This window comes from Drosophila virilis, chromosome 4 (assembly GCF_030788295.1).
Source record: "Drosophila virilis strain 15010-1051.87 chromosome 4, Dvir_AGI_RSII-ME, whole genome shotgun sequence".
NCBI classification, from domain to species: Eukaryota; Metazoa; Arthropoda; class Insecta; order Diptera; family Drosophilidae; genus Drosophila; species Drosophila virilis.
The window spans coordinates 7,291,188-7,316,580 of record NC_091546.1 but is presented as its reverse complement, the minus strand read 5'-3'; the positions used below and the strand labels follow the sequence as shown (position 1 = coordinate 7,316,580).

At 44.2% G+C, this 25,393-nt stretch overlaps 9 protein-coding genes across 15 annotated transcripts; 4 read left to right on the top strand and 5 right to left on the bottom strand.

The window, feature by feature from the left end:
* Positions 1–631: 631 nt before the first annotated feature.
* On the bottom strand, positions 632–2,577 carry LOC6628822 (beta-1,3-galactosyltransferase 5). The gene has a single exon (XM_002052551.4). It carries the CDS (start codon positions 1,996–1,998, stop codon positions 979–981), a length of 1,020 nt encoding a protein of 339 aa, XP_002052587.3. The 5' UTR covers positions 1,999–2,577; the 3' UTR covers positions 632–978.
* A 514-nt stretch (positions 2,578–3,091) lies between these two features.
* On the top strand, positions 3,092–4,957 carry synr (sayonara). Its single transcript, XM_002052552.4, has 5 exons — positions 3,092–3,301; positions 3,357–3,653; positions 3,770–4,170; positions 4,413–4,598; positions 4,656–4,957. The coding sequence occupies exons 1-5, from the start codon at positions 3,218–3,220 to the stop codon at positions 4,840–4,842; spliced, it is 1,155 nt and encodes a 384-aa protein (XP_002052588.2). The 5' UTR covers positions 3,092–3,217; the 3' UTR covers positions 4,843–4,957.
* Positions 4,958–5,130: 173 nt separating this feature from the next.
* Positions 5,131–6,178, bottom strand: mRpL24 (mitochondrial ribosomal protein L24). Its single transcript, XM_002052553.4, has 3 exons — positions 6,009–6,178; positions 5,745–5,898; positions 5,131–5,677 (listed from the first exon to the last, which is right to left on the bottom strand). Exons 1-3 carry the CDS (start codon positions 6,090–6,092, stop codon positions 5,172–5,174), a joined length of 744 nt encoding a protein of 247 aa, XP_002052589.1. The 5' UTR covers positions 6,093–6,178; the 3' UTR covers positions 5,131–5,171.
* Positions 6,179–6,239: 61 nt separating this feature from the next.
* betaggt-I (geranylgeranyl transferase type-1 subunit beta) lies at positions 6,240–8,728 on the top strand. 2 transcript variants are annotated; one of them, XM_015173011.3, is made up of 4 exons: positions 6,240–6,366; positions 6,566–6,677; positions 6,754–6,904; positions 7,482–8,728. In XM_015173011.3, the coding sequence occupies exons 2-4, from the start codon at positions 6,568–6,570 to the stop codon at positions 8,388–8,390; spliced, it is 1,170 nt and encodes a 389-aa protein (XP_015028497.1). In that variant the 5' UTR covers positions 6,240–6,366; positions 6,566–6,567; the 3' UTR covers positions 8,391–8,728. The 2 variants fall into 2 exon arrangements, with proteins under 2 accessions (XP_015028497.1, XP_002052590.1); XM_002052554.4 differs by lacking the exon at positions 6,240–6,366 and having other exon boundaries at positions 6,417–6,677.
* Positions 7,482–10,663, bottom strand: jet (F-box and leucine rich repeat protein jetlag). 2 transcript variants are annotated; one of them, XM_015173152.3, is made up of 2 exons: positions 9,518–10,653; positions 7,482–8,945 (listed from the first exon to the last, which is right to left on the bottom strand). In XM_015173152.3, the coding sequence occupies exons 1-2, from the start codon at positions 10,288–10,290 to the stop codon at positions 8,780–8,782; spliced, it is 939 nt and encodes a 312-aa protein (XP_015028638.1). In that variant the 5' UTR covers positions 10,291–10,653; the 3' UTR covers positions 7,482–8,779. The 2 variants fall into 2 exon arrangements, with proteins under 2 accessions (XP_015028638.1, XP_002052591.2); XM_002052555.4 differs by having other exon boundaries at positions 8,804–9,173; positions 9,518–10,663.
* A 1,095-nt stretch (positions 10,664–11,758) lies between these two features.
* Positions 11,759–15,597, bottom strand: Stam (signal transducing adaptor molecule). The gene is made up of 4 exons (XM_002052557.4): positions 15,178–15,597; positions 14,114–14,391; positions 12,863–14,057; positions 11,759–12,801 (listed from the first exon to the last, which is right to left on the bottom strand). The coding sequence occupies exons 1-4, from the start codon at positions 15,218–15,220 to the stop codon at positions 12,152–12,154; spliced, it is 2,166 nt and encodes a 721-aa protein (XP_002052593.1). The 5' UTR covers positions 15,221–15,597; the 3' UTR covers positions 11,759–12,151.
* A 153-nt stretch (positions 15,598–15,750) lies between these two features.
* On the top strand, positions 15,751–18,172 carry Dnz1 (DNZDHHC/NEW1 zinc finger protein 11). Of its 2 annotated transcripts, XM_032438373.2 has the most exons (4): positions 15,836–16,316; positions 16,376–16,822; positions 16,898–17,171; positions 18,063–18,172. In XM_032438373.2, exons 1-3 carry the CDS (start codon positions 16,201–16,203, stop codon positions 17,166–17,168), a joined length of 834 nt encoding a protein of 277 aa, XP_032294264.1. In that variant the 5' UTR covers positions 15,836–16,200; the 3' UTR covers positions 17,169–17,171; positions 18,063–18,172. The 2 variants fall into 2 exon arrangements, with proteins under 2 accessions (XP_070065378.1, XP_032294264.1); XM_070209277.1 differs by lacking the exon at positions 18,063–18,172 and having other exon boundaries at positions 15,751–16,316; positions 16,881–17,092.
* Positions 18,127–22,118, bottom strand: SmydA-3 (SET and MYND domain containing, arthropod-specific, member 3). 4 transcript variants are annotated; one of them, XM_032438371.2, is made up of 5 exons: positions 21,967–22,118; positions 20,462–20,922; positions 19,194–19,523; positions 18,893–19,131; positions 18,127–18,787 (listed from the first exon to the last, which is right to left on the bottom strand). In XM_032438371.2, exons 2-5 carry the CDS (start codon positions 20,809–20,811, stop codon positions 18,189–18,191), a joined length of 1,518 nt encoding a protein of 505 aa, XP_032294262.1. In that variant the 5' UTR covers positions 20,812–20,922; positions 21,967–22,118; the 3' UTR covers positions 18,127–18,188. The 4 variants fall into 4 exon arrangements, with proteins under 4 accessions (XP_032294262.1, XP_015028637.1, XP_032294260.1 ...); XM_015173151.3 differs by lacking the exon at positions 21,967–22,118 and having other exon boundaries at positions 18,905–19,131; positions 20,462–20,941; XM_032438369.2 differs by lacking the exons at positions 20,462–20,922; positions 21,967–22,118 and adding an exon at positions 19,873–20,404.
* porin lies at positions 21,431–25,033 on the top strand. The gene is made up of 3 exons (XM_015173012.3): positions 21,431–21,537; positions 23,718–24,265; positions 24,345–25,033. Exons 2-3 carry the CDS (start codon positions 23,718–23,720, stop codon positions 24,643–24,645), a joined length of 849 nt encoding a protein of 282 aa, XP_015028498.1. The 5' UTR covers positions 21,431–21,537; the 3' UTR covers positions 24,646–25,033.
* Positions 25,034–25,393: the final 360 nt, after the last annotated feature.

Here is a 25,393-nt window from a genome sequence, read left to right as displayed (position 1 = left end):
GCAACAGAGTGTAAAGCTTGTGGACACTGGGGAGGCGAGGGCGGAAGAGCCGCCGCTAATGGTTATTAGCGCAGTGTATAGCTTGAAGCCAGCGAAAAGACCATTGACGATTAAACAATTAATTGCTAAGAAACTAAAGGAAAGGCACCATCGAGTTATAGCTAGGATTGAGATAAGCGACAGTGAATCCGAGAATGGAGAGGAGGCAGCACCCAGTGCAAATATTGCGTTCTGAGGAAATCAGGCCAGATCAGTGAACTGACGTGAGTTCAAGGAGTAGCTCTAACCCAGTAGAAATAATCAATAAAATTCTATAATCATTAGTTTGTACATTAACTGAAGTAAATGTACAAAAAGTTCCCCATTATATGGCGTGCTCCCAGATCAACTTTCAGCTGGTACAATTTTTTTAAAGCCTATAGTAATAAGGAAAAAACATGTTTACAAATATTTGGGCGCTTTTCGCTATGCAGCCATATCGAAGCGATATGGCAGCACAGTTTGTAAGACAGCAATATGGCAGCACAGTTCGTTAAACCGCAATATGGCAGCACAGATTTTAGAAAATTTGAGCGGCAACTTATTTTTAAATGTATACGTTATATTTTACAAATATTACTTTAATGGGTATTCGTAATGTTATCATACTTTATACTACAGAATATTATTCAATATTGAAACGCTTAAATATATTTCAAATTAGGTTGTAAAATAAGTTAAATTTTTTAAAGGGCAATTCAACAAACTTTAACTATTCATTCATGAGCCTGAGATATGTTTCATTTGTGGACTCAGTATAAGAAAATTTAATTGGCCAGTTGAATAATGTTTGCCACACGCTATCATTCATCGATAATTTGTACACCTCGGCAATATAGCATTTCCCAATGGGGAAATTGGATTCTTATAGCTCGCAGCAATATTAATGGAACGGTGCTGTGTCCCCAACCGGAGCTAAGCGTTTACCCACTATGTCTATCAATATGTAGTTCCATATAATTGCCAAAGACCATTAATTTGTTGCGCAGACATTTTGTGCCAGGACACTAAAAACCTCAACTGTTTCGGTTCAGTGCCTCGGCTTAGCAGCAGGTTCAGTTCTTCCGGGCACAGCACATACGGCGTCAGGTCAGTTATGGTAATATTGCTGCGCTTGGAAAGCAGGCCGGTAACGAAAACATCATCCAGTCGAAAAAAACTGGAACGTTGTGCGGCCACATAGAGCCGCCTCACCACATCCGAGGAGTAGAAGACTGCAAAGCCCGGACAGAAGGGCGGATAGTAACGTCCGGAGTATTCCCAAAAGCTAACGCGCCACTTGGACGAATAGGAACGTATCACACGATCTCTGTACCTAATGGCACACATCAGCAGATTCTCAGATGGAGTCTGCTCGAAAACGGAGTCTGTTGAGAACGGAAGTCTTAAGTGCTGCAGCAGCTGCGGCGTATTAAGATAAATGTCATCATCCACTTTGATCAGCAGCTGCGCCGGCTTGCAGCGAGTATGGAACCATTTGAGAGCCATCACATGCTTATAGGTCAGGTTAAAGTAACCGTCCAGAAAGTTGCCCTGCAACAAGTCGCCATGCCGTGTGTGCTCCGCCAGCAGCATGGCCTGCATCCCATCATCCGCGACGGCGCCGACCAGAAAGAAGAGGCGCAACGGCGACCCGGTTGATATAACGGACGGGCTGCCCCATGTCCGACGTATCACGGAGCGTTTCTCAATGTTGTGCGGCGCCGAGTGGATCATGATGAGCGCCCGGATGTGAGGCTTGCACGACATTTGCTCTATGACAAATTCAAAATCTTGTAAATCGATCAACTGCTGCGGGTTTTCACTGTACGCAGCGCCAAGCTCCACTGTAGTTAGCTGCTGTGGCACAATGCGCCTACTATCCGGCACGAACAGATATATTGACAGGCAAATTATTATCCATAGAAATAATGAAATGTTTAAACCGGTTGCCAATATTTGTTTAATTTTCCGCTTCATGTCGCTGATGTGGAGAAAATTGACGGGCTTCTTTTTTATTGTCCGGTGATCTGAACGTTATATACATATGTCAAATGATGACTACCAGAAAATGTAATGCAATCTCCAGCTTATCTGTACAGGTTCGCAGATAACATATAATCATTTTTATATTTGATAAGAGCTGATAAGTGCAGCTATGTCAGGATCCCAATATATTTTTAAAACAAACGCATGTGATATGTCTCGAAGGGATTTGCCAAATGGCCATGGCGCAGCGCAATCAAGCAATTACCCGCCCTACCTGAACGACAGGTGGTTTTAATGAGCCCCATCAATATGCTGAACAGAATTAACTATTTTCAGCGCCCAGCGCCAAATTAATGGCCCAGAAGGTCACAGCTATAAAAATCGGACAACTGTTTAATTAAATATGAATCGCTGTAAATGTTTTCAGGTACCGAATTTCTTGAACCCATCACAGAATAAACAAATGCTCTTTAAAACACGCAGGGGATTTCGTTGGTGAAATTTAGAAAACGTGTGGAAACTTGCAAAAATTGTAATCACATTTGGACAGCCGCACAAAGTGTTCTTGTGCAGTTATCCATTAAATATGAATATTAAAATAATGAATACGTATTTATACGAAAATCAAATTGAGCGATATCATTTAACATTATTTTTATCAAGATGTTTATCCTGCTGTTAGATTATGCTATGACCAGGCTTTTGAAGCATAAAACCGTTTAAATGGTTGCCCAATCAATTTTGTTGGCCAGCTTAAAGCAGCTGTCACAAATGTGTTATTGTTATTGTTATTATTCTCTGTTGTTGTTTGTTAGCTTGTCAAAGTTGACTATATGCGCCAATTTACAATAACAACACGCCGGACAGACATGCACGGCCAACAAAAAAGCAAATACAAGCTGTTGACTCCGCCTCCGCCTCCGCCTTCTCCACTTCTTTCCACTGGGGCCAGCATTAATGGCGGTCAGTTGATGGGTGCCCAGGTGGGTTGGCACCCACATATGGTCCGCAAAAATGTTGTTTCCCTTCGGAAGTGGAGCAGGCGGACAATGGCGCGCATTCGGCATGTGGCAGGCGAGCGTTACGGACGTAAATAGTATATAACACATTGCATATTCCGTTCCCTCAAATTTCGACGTCGAGTATATATATATATATATATATGAAATTGCATGTTCTGATGAAAATGTCATCATTGTTGTGGGGCTGAATGATGGGCTGCGGTTCGTCCATGGAGACACCGCCAAGTGCTGCCGCACAGCGTCTACAGGAAAATGGCGGCCCCAATCTAACGGTAATTTCCCAATCAATAGACCTCGAGCCGTTTTTGTACAAACTTCTGTGCCCAGCATATAGCACAGCAATATGTGCGCCTGGACGAGCAGATCAGCAAATTGGAGGGCAGTTGCCCGGGTCCGCGTATGGCCACCGTCGAGGCCTGGATAGAGCATGTGCAGGCCAGGCGCGATGCCATGCTGGGTCTGGAGGGCATGGAGCACACGGCGCGCCCAACAACGGAAACGGTAACGAATGCACAGGGCAAACCGGAGGCAACACAATTAAGCAGCTACCCATTGACGCTGGTGGGTGGGGAGCGTGGGGGCAACGAAATTGTGGCCAATACGCCCACCAAGGACTTGGCTCAGGTGAGTGTTGCCGACAATTAGCCGCTTGGCACATGCTTAAGGCCCTAATTTGTGCTTACTATTGGAATATTATAATGGCTATGACCTCGTTCTATAATTACCCGAACGACCCTTAGCTGGCGCATAATCTAGGCGTGATTGCTGATCCACGCAAGGCTTCCATGCACGAGGACTTTTTTGCCAACTTGAGCGAATCGGCGCTCTACTTACTTAGCATACGTTATTATGGCGAGCTTCTGGAGCATACCAAGCAACGCCTCAAGACACTGGCCGCCAGCTATGCGGAGCTGAATGACCTCTATGTGAATCAGGATGGCATTATTGCCTACATAAGCGGCGGCACCTATATGACGCGCCTCGAGGAGAGCATCGACGAGCAGCTGGAGGTGGCGCGCGATACCCGGGACAAGCTGGGCAGCGCCCTGGAGCAGTGGCGCATCTGTGGGCTGCTTCTACGTGCCGCCGCTGACTCCTCCACGCAGGCCCTAAAGCAGTGGCGGCATCTGAACCGGCATATGTGAGTAGGCGCGTATTTGATTTTCTATTTCTCATTATGATTTTTGTTTTCAACTCTATTTTAATTAAAATTAAGTTCATGTTTCACTACCATTTGTTCCGATAACTTCAACGAAAAAGTGCGATTACCGTTAAAAGAAACGATAGGCGGGCAGCCATTTTGAATTGGTTAATTTTATAGAAATACTCCCCAATTTAATTAAGCAAGTTACCTTTCATAGCTGATAGCTGTTTGCTTTTCAGCGATCCCAAGCAGAAGCTGCAAGCAGCTCTGGACTGTCGCAGTCTGTTGCATGCATCGCTGACGTCACTGGAGGCAGCGCAATTGGCACTGCCGCATGTGGAGCTGAAGTATATGAGTCATCGCCAGGTGTTGGCGGTTAATCATTGCAATACGTATTTAATTACAGATATAGCGAATGCAGCGCGGTAAGTTTCTTGAGCCAATGTTTATCAGTTGTTCCATTTATACCATTTCCTTGGCAGTTATGAGCACACGAGTCGCGTCTTTAGCAGCTATGAATCGAATATTTCCAAGACATGTACCTGGCTCTATGATACATTTAATAAAACACTGCGCGGCGACTTTGACAAGGCGGAGGAGACGGTGCGACGCTTGGCCCGAACACTGCGCGAGCATCGCGAGGAGATTTTTAGTGCGGCACGCAAATGAACAAATTTTATAAGCCCATCTATTTTTCTAGCTTTAAACATTTACAAAATACTTTTTTTTTTTTAATATTGCTTACACTACAAATTGTTTTAAAATAAAAAGTTATTAAACTTGATGCATTTCGATATGTTAACGGAAGTTCTATTTTCAGAATTACGCGCCGATTAGATCGATAACATTTTTTGAATTATCGCGCCAAAGGTAGACGATTCCAAGGCAACAGAGTTAATTGCGCTGCCAATAACAGAATTTTCGAATGTTAAATTAACAGAAAATTAAATGCACACATTTCACATTATTGTACACTTTATTGAACCAACCAGGTATGTCTAATACCAGTAGCTCTTGGCCGGCGTGCGTTCCTCCTTTATGCCCATTTCCTCCATGATATCCATTTCGAACGTGGACAACTTTGGCTGAAAAGTAATCTCGCTCACAACGGCAGCCGGTGTATCCTTTTCGCGCTCAATGTAGGCTTTGGGCGTTTTGTAGTCATGCGTTTGGTTATTTGTCTCCGGAATGGGTATGATGCGGCCCGAACGCAACGATACGCGCACCTTTTCACCCTCCTCCGTGAAGCGCCACTCAAATTCGGTGCCCTGCAGATCGGATGGGTCCACTAGGCGTATGTCTTTGGTAACATTAAGAGGCGACTCTGACTTTATGATGATGCCCGGGAATTCCTTTTCAGCTCCCACGCGCCTATAATGCCAATTGATGCCCTCCACAATAACCCAATTCCGTTCGGGTATTACCTGAGTGACAATGCCCTGCTTACCCTTATCCTTGCCGACAAGCACTTCAATGCGATCGCCGCGGAAGAAGCTCCAATCCTCTGCACACACACACCGACACGAGTTTATGAATATTATGAATATATCACAAGACACCAGTCCACTTACCAACTGGCTCCAGAAACACTTTTCGTCTCATCGTGCCCGGCATATTCTGTTGCCGGAACTGGCCTGTCCATGACCGGTTTGTGGTATAGCGAAAACGCTTGCGCTCAACGGTACGTGGTAGATAATTCTTTTCGCGTGGCGTTTGCCAATATACCTGAGAAGATTTACACATTAATACGGAAATTGAGACAGGTACTCCACGCCGAAGCGTCAACTGTTACGTGAGCTGCGAGATGTTGATTCAACATAAAACATTTTACTTACCTGCTTTTTGCTGCGCTCAATATATTCCTTGGGCAGATTTGAAAAGTTTTTTAATTTACTAGCTAAATATTGTGTTATACGCATGTTTCTTTTATTTAAAATAGCAATTTATTTGCAGAGAAAAATAACTAATGCAATGCGGCTCAAAACATATGTTTGGCTATTGACATTCACAGCGACTCGGCGACATTGGAGATGGGTGTGGTTTATAAGAAACTATCGTTGCATCATTTAATTATTCAGAAAAGTTATCGATATACCGCATCCATAAAGCACGCAAAGAAGCATCGGTACTGGAATTTTTCTTGTGATATTTACCTGAGAGCGATGCAAAAAACCGGCTTATAATAAAAATAAGGTAAATGCTAGGCTATTTAAATGCATACACGTGCCAGTGCACAGTCATTATCAAGCGCACCGTTGCGCGGACACCAACTCTTAATGAAGAGACGACGACGCTTAGTCATAACCAACACACTCGTACAAACACCGATAAAGATAAACAATAGCAAAAGGGAATTCAAAATAAATATATAAAATGTCCTACCATGTTGTAGATATGACAGATCCCTCCGAGCTACAGCCCGTGCTGCACTCCAAGCATGCAAAGAATCTGCTGCGCTTTCTGCACTTGTTGCCTGCGCGCATGTCCTCGCATGATAACACCAGGTAAGGATATGTTCAAGGTTTGTTAACTTAAATATGACTATTACTTATACTGTCTGTTGTACATTTTTTAAAACAGGAGCACCATTGTGTTTTTTGCCGTCTGTGGCCTCGATGTGCTCAACTCGCTGCACTTGATATCCCCACAGCTGCGCAAGGACATCATCGACTGGACCTACGGCGGCCTGGTGGTGCCACGCGAAAATGAAAAGCGACGCGGCGGCTTTATGGTGAGCATAAATACTTGTCAGTCAGTCAGTCAGTCAGATACGATAGATAAACAAACTAGCCAGGCAATGCCAAACAAACACAAACGTCTCTGTCTCTGGCTTTATCTTTTTACGTGGCGCTGCAGCAGCTACTGCGACAAGCGCTCCGTATCCCATCTCAAATGCTGATGTTATAAATTACACAGATCTAAATAACAACAATTGCCAAGTAAGCTGCTCAAGTGTCTAAGTTGTTGTAGCTCTGGCACGTCAGTTAGAATTCTAAGAATTCTACGAGTATTTTTTACTAAATCCTGCTCAATCAGTTTGCATGGGTGCAGGATATAAAATGAATATTCATTTACCGATTCATGCACGCCAAAATGAAAACCGGGAACTGGTCATGGTCATTACATGCCATGCTTTGGCCCAACAGCATCTAATGGGCTGGGAGTGGGGCAGACTGAAACGTAACCCTTATCACATTTCTATTACGTCAAGTGCTTTTATCAGCGCAACATGTATAACCACTTTTGTATGCGCTACGAGCACACATACATATTGGCAATAACAATTAATTGTGGGCTATCTTTTACAGGGCTGCCGCGCCATGTTACCGCAAACGGAGGACGCTGAGCTGCTGGAATGCATGCGGCAGTATCAATGGGGTCATCTTGCCATGACATATACCAGCATTGCAGTGCTGGTGACACTGGGCGATGATCTGTCGCGATTGAATCGACAGAGCATCGTGGAGGGCGTGGCGGCGGTGCAGCATGCGGATGGCAGCTTTAGTGCCTCCATCGATGGCAGCGAGAATGATATGCGTTTTGTGTACTGTGCAGCAACCATTTGCCACATGCTCGACTGCTGGGATGGCGTGAACAAGGAGGCCATGTTTCAGTTTATAATGCGCAGTCTACGCTACGATTACGGCTTCAGTCAGGAGCTGGAGGGCGAGTCGCACGGCGGCACCACATTCTGTGCGCTGGCCGCACTGGAGCTAAGCGGACAGCTGCATCGCCTGGACGAGACGACGGTGGAGCGCATTAAGCGTTGGCTTGTCTTTCGGCAAATGGACGGCTTTCAGGGGCGACCCAACAAGCCGGTGGATACGTGTTATTCCTTTTGGATTGGCGCTGCGTTGCGCATTTTAAACGGCTTTGAGCTGACCGACTATGCTCAGAATCGTGAATACATACTGAGCACACAGGATGAACTAATTGGCGGCTTTGCCAAATGGCCAAAGTCCACGCCAGATCCTTTCCACACGTACCTGGGCCTATGCGGTCTCGCCTTCATCGGTGAACCGGGCTTGAGCGCTGTCATGCCCAGCCTAAACATCTCCATGGCCGCCTATGTGCATCTCAATCAACTGCACGAACGCTGGCGAGCCAACAGCAGCGGCCTTACCCATGACCTTACCCAGTTGAAGCTGTCCGTGGGCAGCAGCGCGGAAGCGGCCACAAAGACTACCTCGAGTTCGCCTCTGATATCAGCACAATGATGGGAACTGCACACAATTTGTATTTGTACGCTTATTGCTGGCAATTTTTTGCAAACGCTTTTTAAACATTATTTGTTGAAATCTGGTATTTAAGTAAAAAGTTGAAAACATTAGCTGGATCCTAACGTGTATAAGTAGATTGACTGGGTAACGCGAACTTCTTGTACCTTTAACAACGAACAGCTTGTTTTTATGGCATCAACATCTTTAACTTTCTTTCTTTCCTTTTAGCCAGAATATATTAGTTTCTATATTGTACTTGTATAGCTTAAATTAATATTAACAACTGTAAGCTTAAGCTAAACAATTGTAATAAACTACGTCCATATTTACAAAGATGTCGCTCGTCTGACGATAGCCTCAATAGACCCATGGGTTATTCAGTTGTTTCATACCTGCAGGTACAAGCGATGCTGCAGTGCGGGCAGATTGTAGCCCATGCTCGGCCGATCGATGTGCATGCGTCCGCGCAGGGGCGCCAGCACGCGCTCAGTGACCAATGGACAACGTTGCACCATCAGGGACTGCAGCAGTGGGCAGCTCTTGGTCAGGGCACTGTAGTTAACAGGAGAGAGAGAGAGAGAGAAAGTGATGTGGAACTAGTAAACAAGAAAGTCACTGGGATAGAAATCGTTTAAGTTGTAGGCATTATGGGCATCCTGGCGTGGACGTGGTCGATCAATGTGCACCCGCTGACGCAAAGGCGCCAACGAGCGCTCCGTGATACGATGGCAGCGTTGGATTCGGAGCGATTGCAAACGTTTGCAGTGCACGCTGAGTGCGCTGAAAGAGATGCAAAGGCAGAGTATTGTGTGCAGTCGAGTCGCGGCCAAGGGACGCCACACACAAAAACCAGTGTTGCCAACTGCTTATAGAAAATAGTTGCCAAATGCCGTTCACAACAGCCGAGAGATTTCAAAATATTATGCCATAAAGCAAATACTGTTCTTCAATATTTGAATAAATTTGAATAGCTAATTAAAATAGCTAATGCAGTGCAAAATGCCAATTATGTCCAGCTGAAAATCGTCACACATAGCTAGAAAACTGCTGAATTGGCAACACTGACAAACACACACACACACACGCATGCACTAATACATATCTAATCGAATAACCGTACTTACTGGACACCATAATCGGAGATGGCGGCACAGCCAATCAGATTAATGTGCTCCAGCTCGCGACAGAAGTTGCCAATCTGTATGAGCACCTGATCCGTAACGCTGGGCGTGTTGGCCAGCGACAGGACGGTCAGTTTGTTGAGCTTGCGAAAGAAGATAATCAGACAGCGTTCGCCAATGGCGCCGCAATATGAGATATCAAATTCCACCAGTTTGCTTTGGTGCAGCGTCAGAGCATCGACAGCACCTGTGGTTAGCCACTGGCATTTGGAGAGCTTTAAAATGCGCAGCTCCTTGCACTGCACAATGATGGGTTGCAGCGACAGTGCCGTTATGTTGACGCATTCGTTCAGATTGACGGCGGATAGTCGCTGTTTGTTGTTCTCCAGCAGCGGCAGAAGCAGCTCATCTGTTAGCCATTTGCACCTGGCCAAATGCAGTTGTTCCAAGCGACGACAGCAACGCGCCAGGACCTTAAAACCCAGCTCAATATTGTGTGTATTGTTGCCCGACAAATGCAGCTCCTGATGTTTTTCCAAAGCTGCCTCCGCCAGGCGCAATGCTGTGCGCGAACAGCTTCGCAAATTGAAGAGGTCCTTGACTGACAGGTAGGTGCACATTTTTGGTATGAGCACATCGTCCCAACTAATGTCAAATAATGTAAGCTCTCCATCGTTTGCCCTTAGCAGCTGCATTGGGCTAGGCGTTCGCGTTCGGCTGATGCTGCTGGCCATGGCAGCCAAATGTGTCTCCTCCTCGATGTGAAGCGTGCACATTTTGTGTTCGATTACGTGATAGCAATCTTGCCAATCTGGTCTGATTAACAATTCTGCGCAACAACCACCAAGAAGTCAATGAATGTTGTTTACATGCAAACAGCTGATTCCTCAGGTGCCACACAAGAGCAATGGCACTTGGAAGATTACGCAGCAACAGCGGCAGAAACCTTGAATATTGTACTGTGACGTCACACGCAACACAAAGGAACGACTAGTAAAACTATCGATACAATGATACAAAACGATACATCGTTAAAAGAGATATGGAATACGTTAATTTTGCAAATGCCAAACAAAGAAACAGATCATTATATATTATATCAAACGCAAACAATGTTTGCGTTAATGTTAACTTTTGATTTAGTTATTTTTCTTATTTGAGCAAAACTTTTATAATTATTATTATTATTATTTATTTTTAACTACACTTGTAATGTGACACATATTTGTTTATTGCGTTTAAAGTTTTAACAATGTCAATTTAAAAACTGTGGAGCACAGTCCAATTAAATAACTGAGCAGCATGAATATTTTCTTGAATGCATTTGCACGGCTTTACAACGAGAACTAAAGAGCAAGAGCACAATACCGCAAGCCCATGCATAACGTATACGCAGTGGTTACATTGACGAAGACATAAAATGCGAGCGCACTTTTTACGATGGCAGCTTCGTTATTTTGTTTATGGTGAAGGAAAAATCAAACAAATAAAGAAAGGTCTTGACACGTCACCAAGTGTAGAAAGCGTATTGCAATCATTTAACATAACTATCAAAATGTCAAAGTTGAAGACCAACTTTTGTTTTTGTATTTCATGGAAATCTACGGATCAGCGCTTAACGAGAGCTTTCTGTGATGTTAATTTTTAATAAATACTATACTCAATTACATTGGAAAGTTACGTTTGACAGGTGGTCAACTATTACAATAAACTTTTTCTGCGATAAAACTTCAAGACGCCAAATTTGTAGCAAAGTTAGTTAAGTGGATTTTTAAACAAAATGAACAGGTGTTCGAACAGTTCGTAAACGACTCGCAGTCAATAAACAACATGAACGAAGTACCTGCATATGCCATACAAACTCGACGCAAATATATTGACTTATATACGGAGGTGCAAGCCTGGCTTAATGCGCCCAATCTAAGCGCAGTGGAGTCTCAGCATCGCAGGGAGATGCTCCAGTTGCGTCTGCTAATGCTGGACAAGATCGATGAGGAGTATTACATTAGGCGCTATATAAAACTACGCACGCGCTGAGCCGTAGGCATTTAAAACAACAAATTGTTTATAATTATATTATGATTACTTTTTATATATTATATTGTTTAATCAGCATTTGCGGCTGATCAACTTTTTAATGTTTGCAGCATAATAAATGTGATTCGTTTCCGCTTGTTATTTTTATCATCGCATAATTATAATAGTAAAATAAACATAATACATAAAAGTGATAGTGAATTCTGATTGATCTTCCGTCAAACTGTGTTCTTCGCTCAACGCTCAATATAGAGTTATACATAATATATTTTAATATAATATTTATAGGGTATATGGTATATAAATAGATTTCCTTTCACTTATTTAAAAACTTAGTTTTTGGCGCTAATGCAAACATTTGCCCGACATTTTCTTAGAGATTACAAACAAAGCTTATCGAATAACAAAAATAAACATGATAAACAAATATTCAACTTTAGCATAAAAGCTGGAAGTTAATAGATAAATTCTGATGTATCAAAGTAAAAATAAATATTCCAGTTGAAACAAGTTTGCAATGGGGTTTATATTAGAATAGAATTGGCAAATTAATCAAAAACAAAGTAAAGGAAACTACAGCGGGATTATTAGTTAACGGTTTTACCGCTGCTGCTGATAGATAGGAATGTTATTCTTGACGGCATCGTTTTGCATATGATATGCTGGCGCCGCTGCTGCTGTGGCTGGTGGCATGCCACCAAGATGCGCCATCGACATGGCGGCCATTTGCTGATGTAGCTGACTAAAATGATCGTTGTGATTGTGTTGTTGCTGCTGCTGTTGTGTTGGTGGCTGCTGGGGATGTGGTGCTTGTTGCTGTTGCTGTGGCGCCATGTAGCTCTGTGTAACTGGTGGAGCTCCGTTTGGTCCAAAGAACTGTGGCGGCTGCGCTGTAGCGCCCGCCGGCAAATAGGTCTGCGGCGGCGCCGTCTGTTGCTGCTGTGGATGTTGCTGTTGATGCTGTGGCGACATGTAGGCATGTGGCTGTGGTTGATGCTGCTGAATTTGTGTGGCAGCTGGTGGTGCGGCGGTAAATTGCGGCGGAAGCGTCGAGGGCGGCATCTGCTGCTGCTGCTGCTGCTGCTGCTCAACAGGCATTGGCATGTGATAATTAGAAGGCGTTGGTTGATGCTGCTGCTGCTGAGTGGTGACTGGTGTGGGCTGGGCATTGTAGATGGGTTGGGGGTGGCTTGGATGTGACTGCGGAGCCACACCAACTGCAGGCGACTGGGACATGTGAGGCGGCAAAGCTGCAAGAGATCGTTAATGCATTAGCAAATGATTCAATGATAATTAACGGAATTTTTTTACAATTTAACTGCGGCGCATGCCCGTTTTGGTATGGCATGGGCACTTGTCCCGGATAAGCTGTAGTTGTCGTGGGTGGAGCTGCATTATTAGGCTGTGGCGGTGTATACGGCATTGAGTGCATGCCCGGATAGGTTTGGCCTGGCGGGAAGCCAGCAGCACTAGGATAACCAGGTGCGCCGTAGAGCGCAGCACCCGGAAAGCTCCCAGGCATATATGCAGCGACGCCGCCAAACTGTGCAGCAGCTGCACGATCATCACGCATGAGCGTATGATATAGATTAATGGCATCCACTAGATCACTGGAGAGCTGTGTTAGCTGTGCATGCTTGCGATCGACACGCTCCAGTTCGGCATCAATGAGCGGTCCCATTTGATGAACCTGCTGCTCCAAGCGCAACATTTCGTCGCTATCCTGCGAGGGATCCTCGGGATTGGCCTCATGCAATAGATGCAGCAAACGATCAATTTTGGCCTCATCAATTTCCACGGGCTGTGCGGCAGCCGCTTCAGTCTTTTGTTGCAGCAACGCCTCCTCCTCATCGACGGCTGCCTGTTTCTGGGCATTGTTTTTGTGCTGCTGATTGATGTCCAAGCGTTCGGGATCTACAGACAAATCGGCAGTGACAAAGTTGGAGGGAAAGAGACCCTCGCCGCGCTCATTGTAGCCCTTCCACCAATTGGCATCGCTGTCATCCAGCACGTGTATGATTTCTCCAGAAAAGAAGGTCAGCTCATTCTCCTCGGCTGCCTCAAAGTCGTACAGAGCGCGCACAGTGCGAGATGAAGCGGCGGCGCCGCTGCTGCCGCTGGGATTTCCATTTCCATTGCTTGGTGTGGGTGCAGAGCTGCCACCAAACGAGGGATATAACGAGGGATAGGCACTGCTGGTTGTTGAAGCACCTGCCGCAGCACTTTGTTGCTGCTGCTTGGGGCTGCTTTTGTTCTCTTTGAGCGACAGCTCTATGGCTTTGGCTATATCATCCTCCTCCTGCTGGCTGCTGACCACATTTGGATCCTTGGCCAAGGTAGCGGCTGCCGCTTTCGCTGCGGCTGACTTGGCGCTGCTTTTATCGTTCAGATTGCTAAAGTCGTAGCCCTCGCTGCGCAGTTTGGCGTACAGCGAAGGTATCAAATTCAGTTCAGGATCATTCTTGAAATCATTCTCGGCCCAGTTCTTCAGCACTTGACGCATTTTCTGCAAAACAAAATCGATTTAATTTTGAATCTCCAGCTTGCTTGCTTGCCATTTACCAATGAGACTTTCGGCTGTGCCTTGGTCAGCAGGCGCCTAAACTCGGTCTCAAAGTCACGCGACGCCACCTCCAGGTGGAACGGCTTGCCACAGTTGTTCGCGCACGCATCCAGCAGTGTAATAGCCTGCATTACGACATGGGGATCGGCATGGCCCATGCGCCGCATCACCGCCTTGAGGCAGTCTTTGGCTAGACGAGGATTGGTTGTCACCTTGTCGCATACATCCATTATAAATGACCAGTTATCATTCGTGTTCGTCTCGCTCGTGGCCTTTTCTGTGGATCGATCGCAAACATTCATAAGTTGTATGACAATGCTCTGTCCACGCTTTCAACTACTAAAAACAACAACAAATAGAGCAACGACTTCTGTTGGAATACGGTTCTATTTGCTTATCATTGGCAGGGAAAGAATCAGCATGCTGACTCAGTCTGATAAGCGTGGCAAAGAAGCAAAGCAAAATCAATAGAATATGCAGCAAATCGCATTAAAATGAGCAGCAAAAAAGAAAACCCAACAACGAATAATGTATACGCTTTACTAGTTTATCAGGCAGCTATTCATTTCGCAAAACGGGTTGAACTTTAAGCTTGGATTGGTTTAATTAAAATAATTTTAAGAGTTTGCACTTGTGAGATTTCAGAGACGTACATATATGTATCTGGAATAACTCTATTAACAGACCCCCCCGTGAAGGGAATTAGGATGCACAACATTTCTGAATTACAAGGGGTGTCCGACGGTGGGGGTGGTGTCGCTGACTTCAAGGTCAGCGACTGCAGACAAAACTCCAAGGAAGTTCAATGAACAGACGCAGCAGCTGCGCAGCCTCCCAGCAGAGCAACGCATGTGACTCGGTTTGGAATTCAGTTTTCTTTGTGTCTGCTGAGCGCTTAACGAGATGACAGGGGGTGGTACGAAGGCAAACAGATAAGATAAAGCAAAATAGCAGCAGCTGCTAATTACAAGCGGGCAATACTACGACCAATTGGACTTGTCATTGTTGGGCCATGGCAGGGGGGGGTATAAGTTGAGGGCCGGGGAAATGGACAGAGACTTACCCACATCGGCGTCAAACGGCGACGATTGCCCAAATATGCCCATCTCTTTGACCAAAAGCGCACTTAGCTGCCTATTAATTATTTGGGTAATTGTTGTAATTCTGTTTAATTGTGTTCCAAATTTTATGCTTTTCGTTGTTATTGTAACTGCACTTGCACTTTTGTGTGGTGTTTTCGTCTGCTACGCAATCGATTTTCGTGCGTCACAACAACACACATACAGTATCCCGTATTGTCTTGTATTTTCCCTAATTAGGCAGCTGCCAACACGAGGCTGACGATTTGATGTGACTCGAAATTTTTGTAATTTGCATTAATTAAATCGAAATACTGCAATAAAATTGCTGAATAATCACTTGCACCGTTTTTCCTTTGCTTTTGTGTAAAAAATGACTAATGAATATATCGATGTTTGGCAGCTATCGATGTGAAGTGTCAATCTCTGACATCCGATTACTGATATCGTATTGCTTTCGCAGTCTATCGTATGTACAAGTGGCCTATCATGCAGACCTCACACGTTTGTCGCGATTTTTTTGTATATTTGGACAACAATGGCAAGAATATATAGCGACGCGATTTTTATGTTAAGCCTACAAACACTTTTTTGGTTTTTTTTTCTATTTGATTTGCTTACAAGCTATGCTTGGCGAAACAACTAACAATCTGTGACGTGTGTGGGGCCGATCAACTATGTCTGTCAACCAGCTGTATCGTGTATGCCCACTATGAGGCTTAGGGTGAAAAATTTGTAATCGAAAAATAGCAACAAATAAATGAATGAAACTTTTGGAAACATTAAAATGAGATACTAAATTATACTGACCGTTACATAGCCATCACAAGTGAAAATTATCAAGTGTAAAGTGTTAAGAGTTGCTGCCAGCAGCTGAGCTGCAGTGTAGCAACTTTAGTGTTACTGGATACGTTAGATGGAAAGGGGCAAGGGCTGAGATAGCTTCGATTTGTAATTCAATTACGGGCACACACACACACACATAAAATAAAAAGCCGATATTGGACATGGTTTTCATTCGCGATCCCTGTGGCATTGTCTGCCTGATTTTCACCTATGGCGCTGTTATCTATGCAGATTATGTGGTCATGCGCTGGATTATACTGACAACCATGCCCCTGAGGTGAGTACGATTCTTGTTTTGTGATGACAATTCACCTACGTTTAATATCTTGGTTATAGCATCTGGGCGCCCTTCCATGTTGTGCTCTTTAACACGATCGTCTTCCTGCTTGGCATGTCGCATTTGAAGGCTGTTTTCTCAGATCCGGGCATTGTGCCGCTGCCCGCAAATCGCTTGGACTTCTCCGATCTACATACCACGAACAACGGTACAAAACAGATATCCGGCAATGGCCATGGCAGCGAATGGACTGTGTGCACCCGTTGCGAAACCTATAGGCCACCACGTGCCCATCATTGTCGCATTTGCAAGCGCTGCATACGCCGCATGGACCATCATTGTCCGTGGATAAACAATTGTGTGGGCGAACGCAATCAAAAGTATTTTCTGCAATTTCTCGTCTATGTGGGTATTCTTTCCCTTTATTCCATCGGGCTGATACTCGGCTCTTGGGTATCGCCCTGCACGGAATGCAGTCAGAATGTCATTGATTCGCAGCTACGCATGTAAGTTCTTAGTCTCGCTTTGACAATGATAATGGATGGATGAATTGTTGATTGATAGACTCTTCCTTTACTTAGGATTCACTCCGTCATCCTGCTGCTGGAATCGGCGCTGTTTGGACTGTTTGTGACGGCAATTATGGTAGATCAGCTACATGCCATTTTGTACGATGAGACGGCCGTTGAGGCGATACAACAGAAGGGTGCCTATCGGCCGAATCGACGTAAATATCAACTGTTGGCAGATGTGTTTGGCCGCGGCCATCCGGCGCTTTGGCTGCTGCCTTGCGCTAGTCTAAATCACGCCGCACGCTATCACGACACCCCGCTGCTCAGTCACGATGTTTAGAAGGCGTGTGATAAATTCTATTATTTTGTATGTATTATAAATGTATTTTATGTACGCGAGCGCGTGTTCGTATTTGTGACAGTCCCACAAAATCAATTTCTCTTTTTGTTTTATATTTATATCTTCGTGTGATTTCTTTTTTATCTGAAAAGTTCTGAAGCTCCCACCCAGCTATCCCCATAACTCTCACCTTGACTCCAAGCTACAGTTTTGCTTGTGTGTATTATATGCAAAGATTCCAATAATTAATTAACACTTTAGTTAATAATTAATTATTGCACCAGGCGAGCCAAAACATACTCAACAGAAACTCAATATTTTTTTAAAAGAAACTAGTTTTTTCATAAACATACGTAGATCAGATAATTAGCTACATATAAATATATAAATGTGTGTAAAAAAAAAAACAAACAAACAAACAGATAACAAACTAACATTCAAGCATTTAAGAGCAAACAAATTCATATACCAAAAACATAAACATTAATGCCAGGCAATTGTGTATGCGGTAATAGCTCGTATTATATATAAGGCGTAATTAGTTTGATTGTAAACAAAGCTAAATATGTTGTTTTAACTATTGTAATTTTTGTTTATGCGCTTAATTTTATATCGGTCAAGTTCAACATATTTTAATAACAGTTCGATTTATGCTGGAATGACATTAGCCTGTACAAAAAGTGCTTATTTACATAATATTAGTAACACAAGAAGCAGTCGTCCAACAACATTTATACGTTTATATTTTCCACTGAATTTGGGATTGGCTTAATACTGGCAAGTGTCATTTCAGCATAACCAACTGAAACTAATCTAAAGAACGCCTTAATATGCAATTATGTAAAAAACACGGAATCCAATTTGAGAATTAAGCGAATTGTTTCTATTGAACAGGCAACTCTCTCGATGGTCTCAAGCAGCCACAAAGCCAATACATATGCGTATCCTCAACTATGTGTATAGTTTGAAATAAATTTAATGATATACATATGAATAAGTACAAATTGATTTCGTTTCCACTTAGTCCAGTTCGCTGCCCAGGCCCTCAACGCTTATTGTGAGCTGTTGGAGCGCCTGCTTGGCCACACCGCACAGGATGCCCTCCTGTGACCGTTGATCCTCATGCTGCAGTATCTCTACGCACTCCTTGAGCAGATCAATGGCATCCACCAGACGGGCACGCAGCTCGCCACCACTCAGTTTGCTGGCTATGAAGCCGCTCTTAGCCAGCAGCACCAGCGGCACATGCAGCTCATAGAGATTCATAGCACGTGCGCGACTCAGGCCCGGCTCAAAAATGTTCAGCACACGTAACACCTCGCGGCACAGCGACGCCTTACGCTCCAGCAGCTGATCTGTCAGCTGGACCATCTCATAGCCCTGCACACGGCCGTACATCTCGATGAGCAGCTGCCGCAAGCTGGTGGCTATGTAATGCGATGGATGCAGCAGCGATTTGTATTTGCGCAGCAAACGTTCCGATTCCTCCAGGCGCTTTGGACCCATATCGAGAGCCTGTACAGCATTTACCTCGGCCTGTAGCGCGGCCACAATTTGCCGTACCTCCTCGCTGCTTGTGCTGTGGTCGCAGGCGCGGCAGTTCCAGCTGCTGTTCATAGCTGCAAAAAACCAATCGAAAAATGCATAAGGATAAAACATCGAAATTATTTAAGAACTGTATTAAATTGTGGCTGGTTGATATGGAACATAAGAGTAAGCAGTACATGGCCAATTACCCGTCGGGTGCTTGGGCAGCAGCCAGCCCTCCGTGCACTGGCCACACTTCATGCTGGAGAAGTGTGTCTGCAGTTCGCTGGCATCCAGGCAGCGCTCACAGCTGCATGTGAAGTATTTGCCCTCACGCAGATGCGCCTGCCTTTGGGCGGTGCCGTCCAAGGTGTAGGTATAGCTGTGCTGCAGCTGTTGGCCTGCTTCCAGAGCAACCATAGCGCGCAAGCGAATCCTGGACAAAAATAAAAAGCGATTAATCTTGGTAATCGTTGCCCTGGGTAAATTTCAACTCACTTGTAGCCCTCGCTGGGATGAATGGTTCGCGCCGTGTTGGGCACACAATTGTGGGCCAGAATTCCCGTGTATGGATACAGGCAGCGCAACGGATAGCCTTGGCTGGTGCGTGCCTCGAAAGCATTGACTTCCAGCACGCCCACCACTTGCATGATGAGCTCCTCGCTGAAACGTTCAGCCAGCTTGCAGGGACCGCGCAAATATTGGGCTATGTTTACCCGATCCGCATGCCAGACATCTGCATTCTCGCGGCGGGCCTGCTCATGGTGCTCCATGGGCGCCACCTCGTTGAGCCAACGCTCCGGCTGTGCTTCCTTTGCCAGCAACACTCTATGGCGGAGAAATGGCGATGAGGTTTAGATAAAGGCATGATATGCAGTTGTATTGGAAAAGATGAATCTTATATGATTTCAAGAGATTTCATATAAACATAATTGTATAAAATGCATTTTAAAGAACAAATAAATAAATTATTAATGTGGGTTGTTTTCAATTTATAACAGCTGTTATTCATTAACGTTGTGTCTTCATGTTAGCGTCACGCACTAACATATGCAAAAATGTTAGCGTCACTTTAACATTCGCTCGCATACACATAAATATTTGATGTATGCATGCCAAAAATTGGCACAGTTCTTGAGTAATGTGTTTCTATTTTTATGCGTCTGGCGTCTAGCACCTCAGTGGCATGATGCAGTCCAGCTGGGGCCAATGCAGGCTGCCGGCGGGCATCTCATAGAAACGCGCTTTGGCCAACTGCAGCACGGCGCACTCCAGCTCCAGATGTTGGTTGGACGCATTTCCATCACATAGGCTGCACAGGGGCCAGCCACAAAGGGAGCAGCGCTCCTGGACATCTGGACGATAGCAGGCGAGGCATAGCACATATCCATTGCACTTGGGCCCAATGGCAAGGGGTTGCTCCTGCACCAACAGCTCGCCGCGCTGCACTGGCTCGTTGGCGACCAGAAAGCGCCCATAAATGCGGCTACATTCGACTGCCGTGCGATTGACTTCGAGCGCCGGCGTCGCTGTCATATTGCTCACTGACATGAAGCAGGACGATGCGCACACAGCTCGTCATCATTCGTATACATTTTGGCAAAACCTCAAAGATGAACGGCCGCTGACTTGCGTACATTAGTCGGCCAGCTGGCCAAGACGTTGGCCGTCGTTCAACTGGGCCATTTGCGACTGTCAACATTTCTGTGCGATTTTGAGTTGTGTGAACCGCGCACCACTTGCCCCGTGGGCACCCACAAACTAACCTCAATGGTGTTATGCAATCCAATTGTGGACAGACGCCATCCTCGCCGACGTTGCCGGCAAATGTGACACGTGCCGCGGCAAAGATCTCGCACTCGCCCCGATGATCATCAGCATCATCCATGCAGCTGCCGCATATTGGCCAGTCGCACAGCTCGCAGCGGTCCAGCGAGTCGCCGTCCTCGCCGAACTGCAGGAAACGATAGCAGCCCAGGCACACAATTCCACTCTCTCGCTTGGGGCCATAGGCAAAGGGCAGCTCCTCCACAACAACGTCGCCACTCTCCACTGCCTCTGATGTGGCCAGGCAACGGCCGTAGACTGGGTCGTGTTCCAAGCGCGCTTTCAACATGACGTCGCCGCTGCCGCTCCCAAATGCGAGATTTTAATTAAATGCAATTGAGATTCGTATCTAAATACAGAGAACGTGAGCTCTCACGTTTTCAGCGAGCTTCTGGTGTAGCTATAAATAATACACAACACAAGCATTCTGCTCACTGATTCGATGCATATGCATTTTTACTTTAAATAATGTAATTACTTTAAGCAAATCATAACTGTATGTTAGATTTAATATAAATTTCTGTATTTAACGTCTTCAAATTTATTTAGCAATTAACGGTTAAAAGATCGTGGACAGTCAGTTTGGCGCTAAAACCATATAGATGAAAAAGTATCGATGCTTTCCCCACAATGTTGCATTTTCGCAAACGGATAGTATGCAAATCAGAAACATATTAATGTATACGTTAATTCGGTACAATAATTAAATTGAATAATATGAGCTTAATAATTTAATATTAAAGTGGCTTAGGTTTTATTAGTAGCTATTGTTATTATTATTATTTTGATTTTAAGGGCTCATGGTAAGCACCCAACAAGTAATGTCTATCGTGCTCCAGTTTTTTCTTCTTGGTTCAGTATATTCGCGCCCAAAGAGAAATCGTATTTTAGCCATTTTTTATGCTGGTCACACTGACATTCAGTTGCAAATCAATTTTGTGGTGTACGTTGTGTGGTCGTGGTCGTCTTGTTCCTGCGTTTCGCATTACTTTAAAATCTAACTAAACTCATCAAAGTAAGTAAAACTTATCCAAGACATCAAAAATATCTGTCCCGGTTTCATACAGATCAAATATGCATGAAAATCCGTATGTGTAAACGGTTTTTCGTTACAAGTGATTTCATAACCTCGAAATGAAAATTTTGCAAGCAGACACGAAGCCCTCACACATATATACACACACACACACACATACACCCAAAGGGTTTCCATTGTGTTTATGCTATTGTGCGAACTTCTCTTAATATCAATTAATTGATAATGATTTTGTGTCCATTCAAATAAATAAAGCAACCGGCAGACAAACACATGGAAACACCAAGCGGCCATAAAGTTTTACATTCGATTTCCACGATGGCAGCTGCCGGCAATAGAGTACTTTCCTGTTACGTAACATGTTGCCTGCGCTGTGCTGAAATTTGTTTTGATTAAATCGGAACCTACCTTTTGGTTTCTTTCTTGCTGCTTTATCACATGCATCTGTCTGAGCAGTTTTATCAATTTTGGCTTGTTAAACTTTTGCTGTTTGCTTTATTATTGTTTTGTTTGCTTTTTGGCCGCTGGTCATGTGAGCAGCAATGGGAGCAACTATGCATTTTATTTAATTTGAGTTAGGGGTGAGTGTGACATCATGGAAAATCGATAAATCGCCTATTTTGTAACACCTTTTAGCTGGTGCAGTGGGTTAATGCTCGGATAAAAACTTGTTTTTGCTGGAGAGTGTTGCGTAACAGCACACGCTTCCAATCTTAGATGAAAACTGAGCCTGGGCACGCAGAAGCAATCCGCATAGGCGAATAAATTGTTTATGTTATCTACTGTGTCAAGGTCGTGCTGATGAAATACGAGTACCCAAAGTGAAATCAAACCAAGGCAAACCTTCTATACCTTTAAATTCTCTGCTTTCCATCCTTGTGACCCATTACATCACGAAACATGTATGTATTTTGTCCGCGTTCATAGTTTTTGCTAAAATTCTTTGTGTTCTTTTAGCCGGGAAAGCGCATGATTTCACACGCCGTCGTCTGTATTGCTTATGTTGTTGGTCATTTCCGTGCCGTTTGGCCGCTGTCCAAACTCGCCAATAATATAAAGATTTCGCTTTTGCCTGCCTTTCATATTTTGCCGCTGTTTTGGCACATGTATCACTATTTTCGCCACGCCTGTGAGTAGTTTGCGAATGCTTGCATATGTGACGTCAAGTAACGATGAGACCAAAGCAGCGATGTACTGTCTAGCTCTACGTACATATGTATATATGCATATGTATGCATGTGTGTGTGCACGTCAAGTGGTCAATGAACGTTTTGCTGACAGTAATTAACGGAACGGCAGCAACAACAAAGTGTAAACAGAGATACAAAAATATGCTGCACAGTAGGCCAAGTGATAACAGACTAAGTTTAATTGAATTTTATAAGAATTATTTGCTTAAATTATTTTTTTTTTGAAAAATGACTGATCACGGCAAGAAGTATTGGACTTATAATGTTTTGAGGGAGAAACTAAGACGCAAGGAGGTAGGCTGAGACCGCAGTTACATACACTTTCTATACATACACAATTTTGTGGCTGTTGAAATTGCTTGCAATCTTTTTCAATCGACTGTGGCGCACGGTGCGTCATCAATTGCACGATCACTAGCAGTTGCCTCGCACGCTCTCGATTTTACTCATCCAATCACCGAAGACGTGCGTTGACCCCCATTCACACAGACACGACACTCATACATTCGTCGATAGAGAGCAGAGATAGTTGTGCAGTTTCTTTGCCAAATTTGGGCACACTTAACAAGTGAATACACTTTTCACCTTGAAAACCAATTTCTTTTGATTTTTGTTTGGTTTTGCAAAAGAAATTGACATTTAGCCAAAGTACAGCAAAAAATATCTGTAAAGTTCTTTCACTTTTGCGTTTATTTTTAAAAATGCAACTGAAGAGAGAAAGTCGCAAATTTGTTTTCTAAATTTTCTTCAAATTCGCGCTACTCAAATAGTTGTTTAATGGTGTTTATTACCATGCAAATATTTGCTTTTATGAAATGTTTGTTGCCCAATTGTGCGTGATAAGATAAGAGCTGCTAATCTAATCTCCAGTTTCACGCAATTGCAGACTCTACATATGAAATTGATCATTAATATATGCGTGCAGACATTTGTACATTTTATTTATTAATGTTATTTAACCATTAACAGATGGCACCTCCATCATACAGCGATTTGGGCAAACAGGCTCGCGACATCTTCAGCAAAGGCTACAACTTTGGCCTGTGGAAGCTGGATCTGAAGACTAAGACGTCGTCGGGCATTGAATTCAACACAGCCGGCCATTCGAACCAGGAATCGGGCAAGGTATTCGGCTCCTTGGAGACGAAGTACAAGGTCAAGGATTATGGCCTAACCCTGACGGAGAAATGGAACACAGACAACACTCTCTTCACTGAGGTGGCTGTACAGGATCAGTTGCTCGAGGGCCTCAAGCTGTCGCTGGAAGGCAACTTTGCGCCACAGTCGGGCAACAAGAACGGCAAGTTCAAGGTTGCGTACGGTCATGAGAATGTCAAGGCCGATTCGGATGTCAATATTGACCTGAAGGGTCCCTTGATCAATGCCTCTGCCGTGCTGGGCTACCAGGGCTGGTTGGCCGGTTATCAGACCGCATTCGATACACAACAGTCCAAGTTGACCACCAACAACTTTGCCCTCGGCTACTCCACCAAGGACTTTGTCCTCCACACAGCCGTGTAAGTAAACAATCAGCAATTTTATTTAATTCGTTTAGATTGTTTATATATTGCTATCAACATTTACTTTGTGTTACAGGAATGATGGCCAGGAGTTCAGCGGCTCAATCTTCCAACGCACTTCCGACAAACTGGATGTGGGCGTTCAGCTGTCGTGGGCCAGCGGCACCAGCAACACCAAGTTTGCCATTGGCGCCAAATATCAATTGGACGATGATGCCAGCGTGCGCGCCAAGGTTAACAATGCCAGCCAGGTTGGCTTGGGCTATCAACAGAAGTTGCGTGATGGCATCACCTTGACGCTCTCCACGCTTGTCGATGGCAAGAACTTCAATGCCGGTGGCCACAAGATTGGCGTTGGCCTCGAATTGGAAGCCTAAGTTAGTTCAAGATAAATAGCTGAATGCGCTGCCAGCAATATGCATACAGTACTAAAAACACCCAACAACAAACATTAACAACAAAATAACAGCAAGAACAACAACAAACAAAAGAGAAACAAATTAAAAGTGTAACAACAATAAAACACAAAAAAAATTAATACACATAACACAAGAATCTTCATGTTTAGCAAGCATTTGCCAACAAATCGGCCCGGGATCGGAGCTTGCTACCGATCGTTGGACGTAGTCTTGTTTAGTACATAGCTAAATACATATTTATTGTTGGCAAACAGTGAAATACATAATTTACCTATTAAAACAAAACGAAAAAAAAAAAAAAACAAAGTGTTAAACAAGCTCTGCATTATTTTTGCACATAAGTAAAGTGAGTAAAGATGACCAACAGATAGAAGGCAAACTTTTTTTTTTATTCAAATAAATACATTAACACTGTTGCGGTGTGCATTTAAATTCAAAACAGGAGAAAATTTATTTCGAACTGCGGTCGTGCTAGCCCATCGAAGCAACGTCTCGGATTTTCTCGCCTGGCTATCGATCTACGCGATCCAAACGATTTAGGAGGAGGCAGCGGTTAATTGGTTTCAACAGCTTTAACGGATTTCAAGTTAGATCTGATTATGGAATTAAGCTAGGCTTCCATAGAGTTTTCAAATTGAATCGAGATTTATTTAAGTGGATAAAGAGTGCTGCTGTCAGCATAGCATACGTTGCCTCACATTTCAAT

Bases quoted from the DNA above. Each gene is read 5' to 3' on its own strand.
- LOC6628822 (XM_002052551.4), bottom strand. From the start codon at position 1,998: ATGAAGCGGAAAATTAAACAAATATTGGCAACCGGTTTAAACATTTCA.
- synr (XM_002052552.4), top strand. From the start codon at position 3,218: ATGATGGGCTGCGGTTCGTCCATGGAGACACCGCCAAGTGCTGCCGCA. The intron at 3,302-3,356 runs GTAATTTCCCAA...TTCTGTGCCCAG, and splicing joins ATGGCGGCCCCAATCTAACG to CATATAGCACAGCAATATGT. The intron at 4,171-4,412 runs GTGAGTAGGCGC...TTTGCTTTTCAG, and splicing joins CGGCATCTGAACCGGCATAT to CGATCCCAAGCAGAAGCTGC.
- mRpL24 (XM_002052553.4), bottom strand. From the start codon at position 6,092: ATGCGTATAACACAATATTTAGCTAGTAAATTAAAAAACTTTTCAAAT. The intron at 5,899-6,008 runs GTAAGTAAAATG...AAATCTTCTCAG, and splicing joins TTGAGCGCAGCAAAAAGCAG to GTATATTGGCAAACGCCACG. The intron at 5,678-5,744 runs GTAAGTGGACTG...GTGTGTGTGCAG, and splicing joins AGTGTTTCTGGAGCCAGTTG to AGGATTGGAGCTTCTTCCGC.
- betaggt-I (XM_002052554.4), top strand. From the start codon at position 6,547: ATGTCCTACCATGTTGTAGATATGACAGATCCCTCCGAGCTACAGCCC. The intron at 6,678-6,753 runs GTAAGGATATGT...TTTTTAAAACAG, and splicing joins TCCTCGCATGATAACACCAG to GAGCACCATTGTGTTTTTTG. The intron at 6,905-7,481 runs GTGAGCATAAAT...TATCTTTTACAG, and splicing joins AGCGACGCGGCGGCTTTATG to GGCTGCCGCGCCATGTTACC.
- jet (XM_002052555.4), bottom strand. From the start codon at position 10,290: ATGTGCACGCTTCACATCGAGGAGGAGACACATTTGGCTGCCATGGCC. The intron at 9,174-9,517 runs GTAAGTACGGTT...CATCTCTTTCAG, and splicing joins ATCTCCGATTATGGTGTCCA to CGCACTCAGCGTGCACTGCA.
- Stam (XM_002052557.4), bottom strand. From the start codon at position 15,220: ATGGGCATATTTGGGCAATCGTCGCCGTTTGACGCCGATGTGG. The intron at 14,058-14,113 runs GTAAATGGCAAG...TTTGTTTTGCAG, and splicing joins CACAGCCGAAAGTCTCATTG to AAAATGCGTCAAGTGCTGAA. The intron at 12,802-12,862 runs GTAAAAAAATTC...GATCTCTTGCAG, and splicing joins GCATGCGCCGCAGTTAAATT to CTTTGCCGCCTCACATGTCC.
- Dnz1 (XM_032438373.2), top strand. From the start codon at position 16,201: ATGGTTTTCATTCGCGATCCCTGTGGCATTGTCTGCCTGATTTTCACC. The intron at 16,317-16,375 runs GTGAGTACGATT...TCTTGGTTATAG, and splicing joins CTGACAACCATGCCCCTGAG to CATCTGGGCGCCCTTCCATG. The intron at 16,823-16,897 runs GTAAGTTCTTAG...TCCTTTACTTAG, and splicing joins ATTGATTCGCAGCTACGCAT to GATTCACTCCGTCATCCTGC.
- SmydA-3 (XM_032438369.2), bottom strand. From the start codon at position 20,246: ATGTCAGTGAGCAATATGACAGCGACGCCGGCGCTCGAAGTCAATCGC. The intron at 19,524-19,872 runs GTGCTAGACGCC...TCTCCGCCATAG, and splicing joins GACTGCATCATGCCACTGAG to AGTGTTGCTGGCAAAGGAAG. The intron at 19,132-19,193 runs GTGAGTTGAAAT...ATTTTTGTCCAG, and splicing joins CATCCCAGCGAGGGCTACAA to GATTCGCTTGCGCGCTATGG.
- porin (XM_015173012.3), top strand. From the start codon at position 23,718: ATGGCACCTCCATCATACAGCGATTTGGGCAAACAGGCTCGCGACATC. The intron at 24,266-24,344 runs GTAAGTAAACAA...TTTGTGTTACAG, and splicing joins TTTGTCCTCCACACAGCCGT to GAATGATGGCCAGGAGTTCA.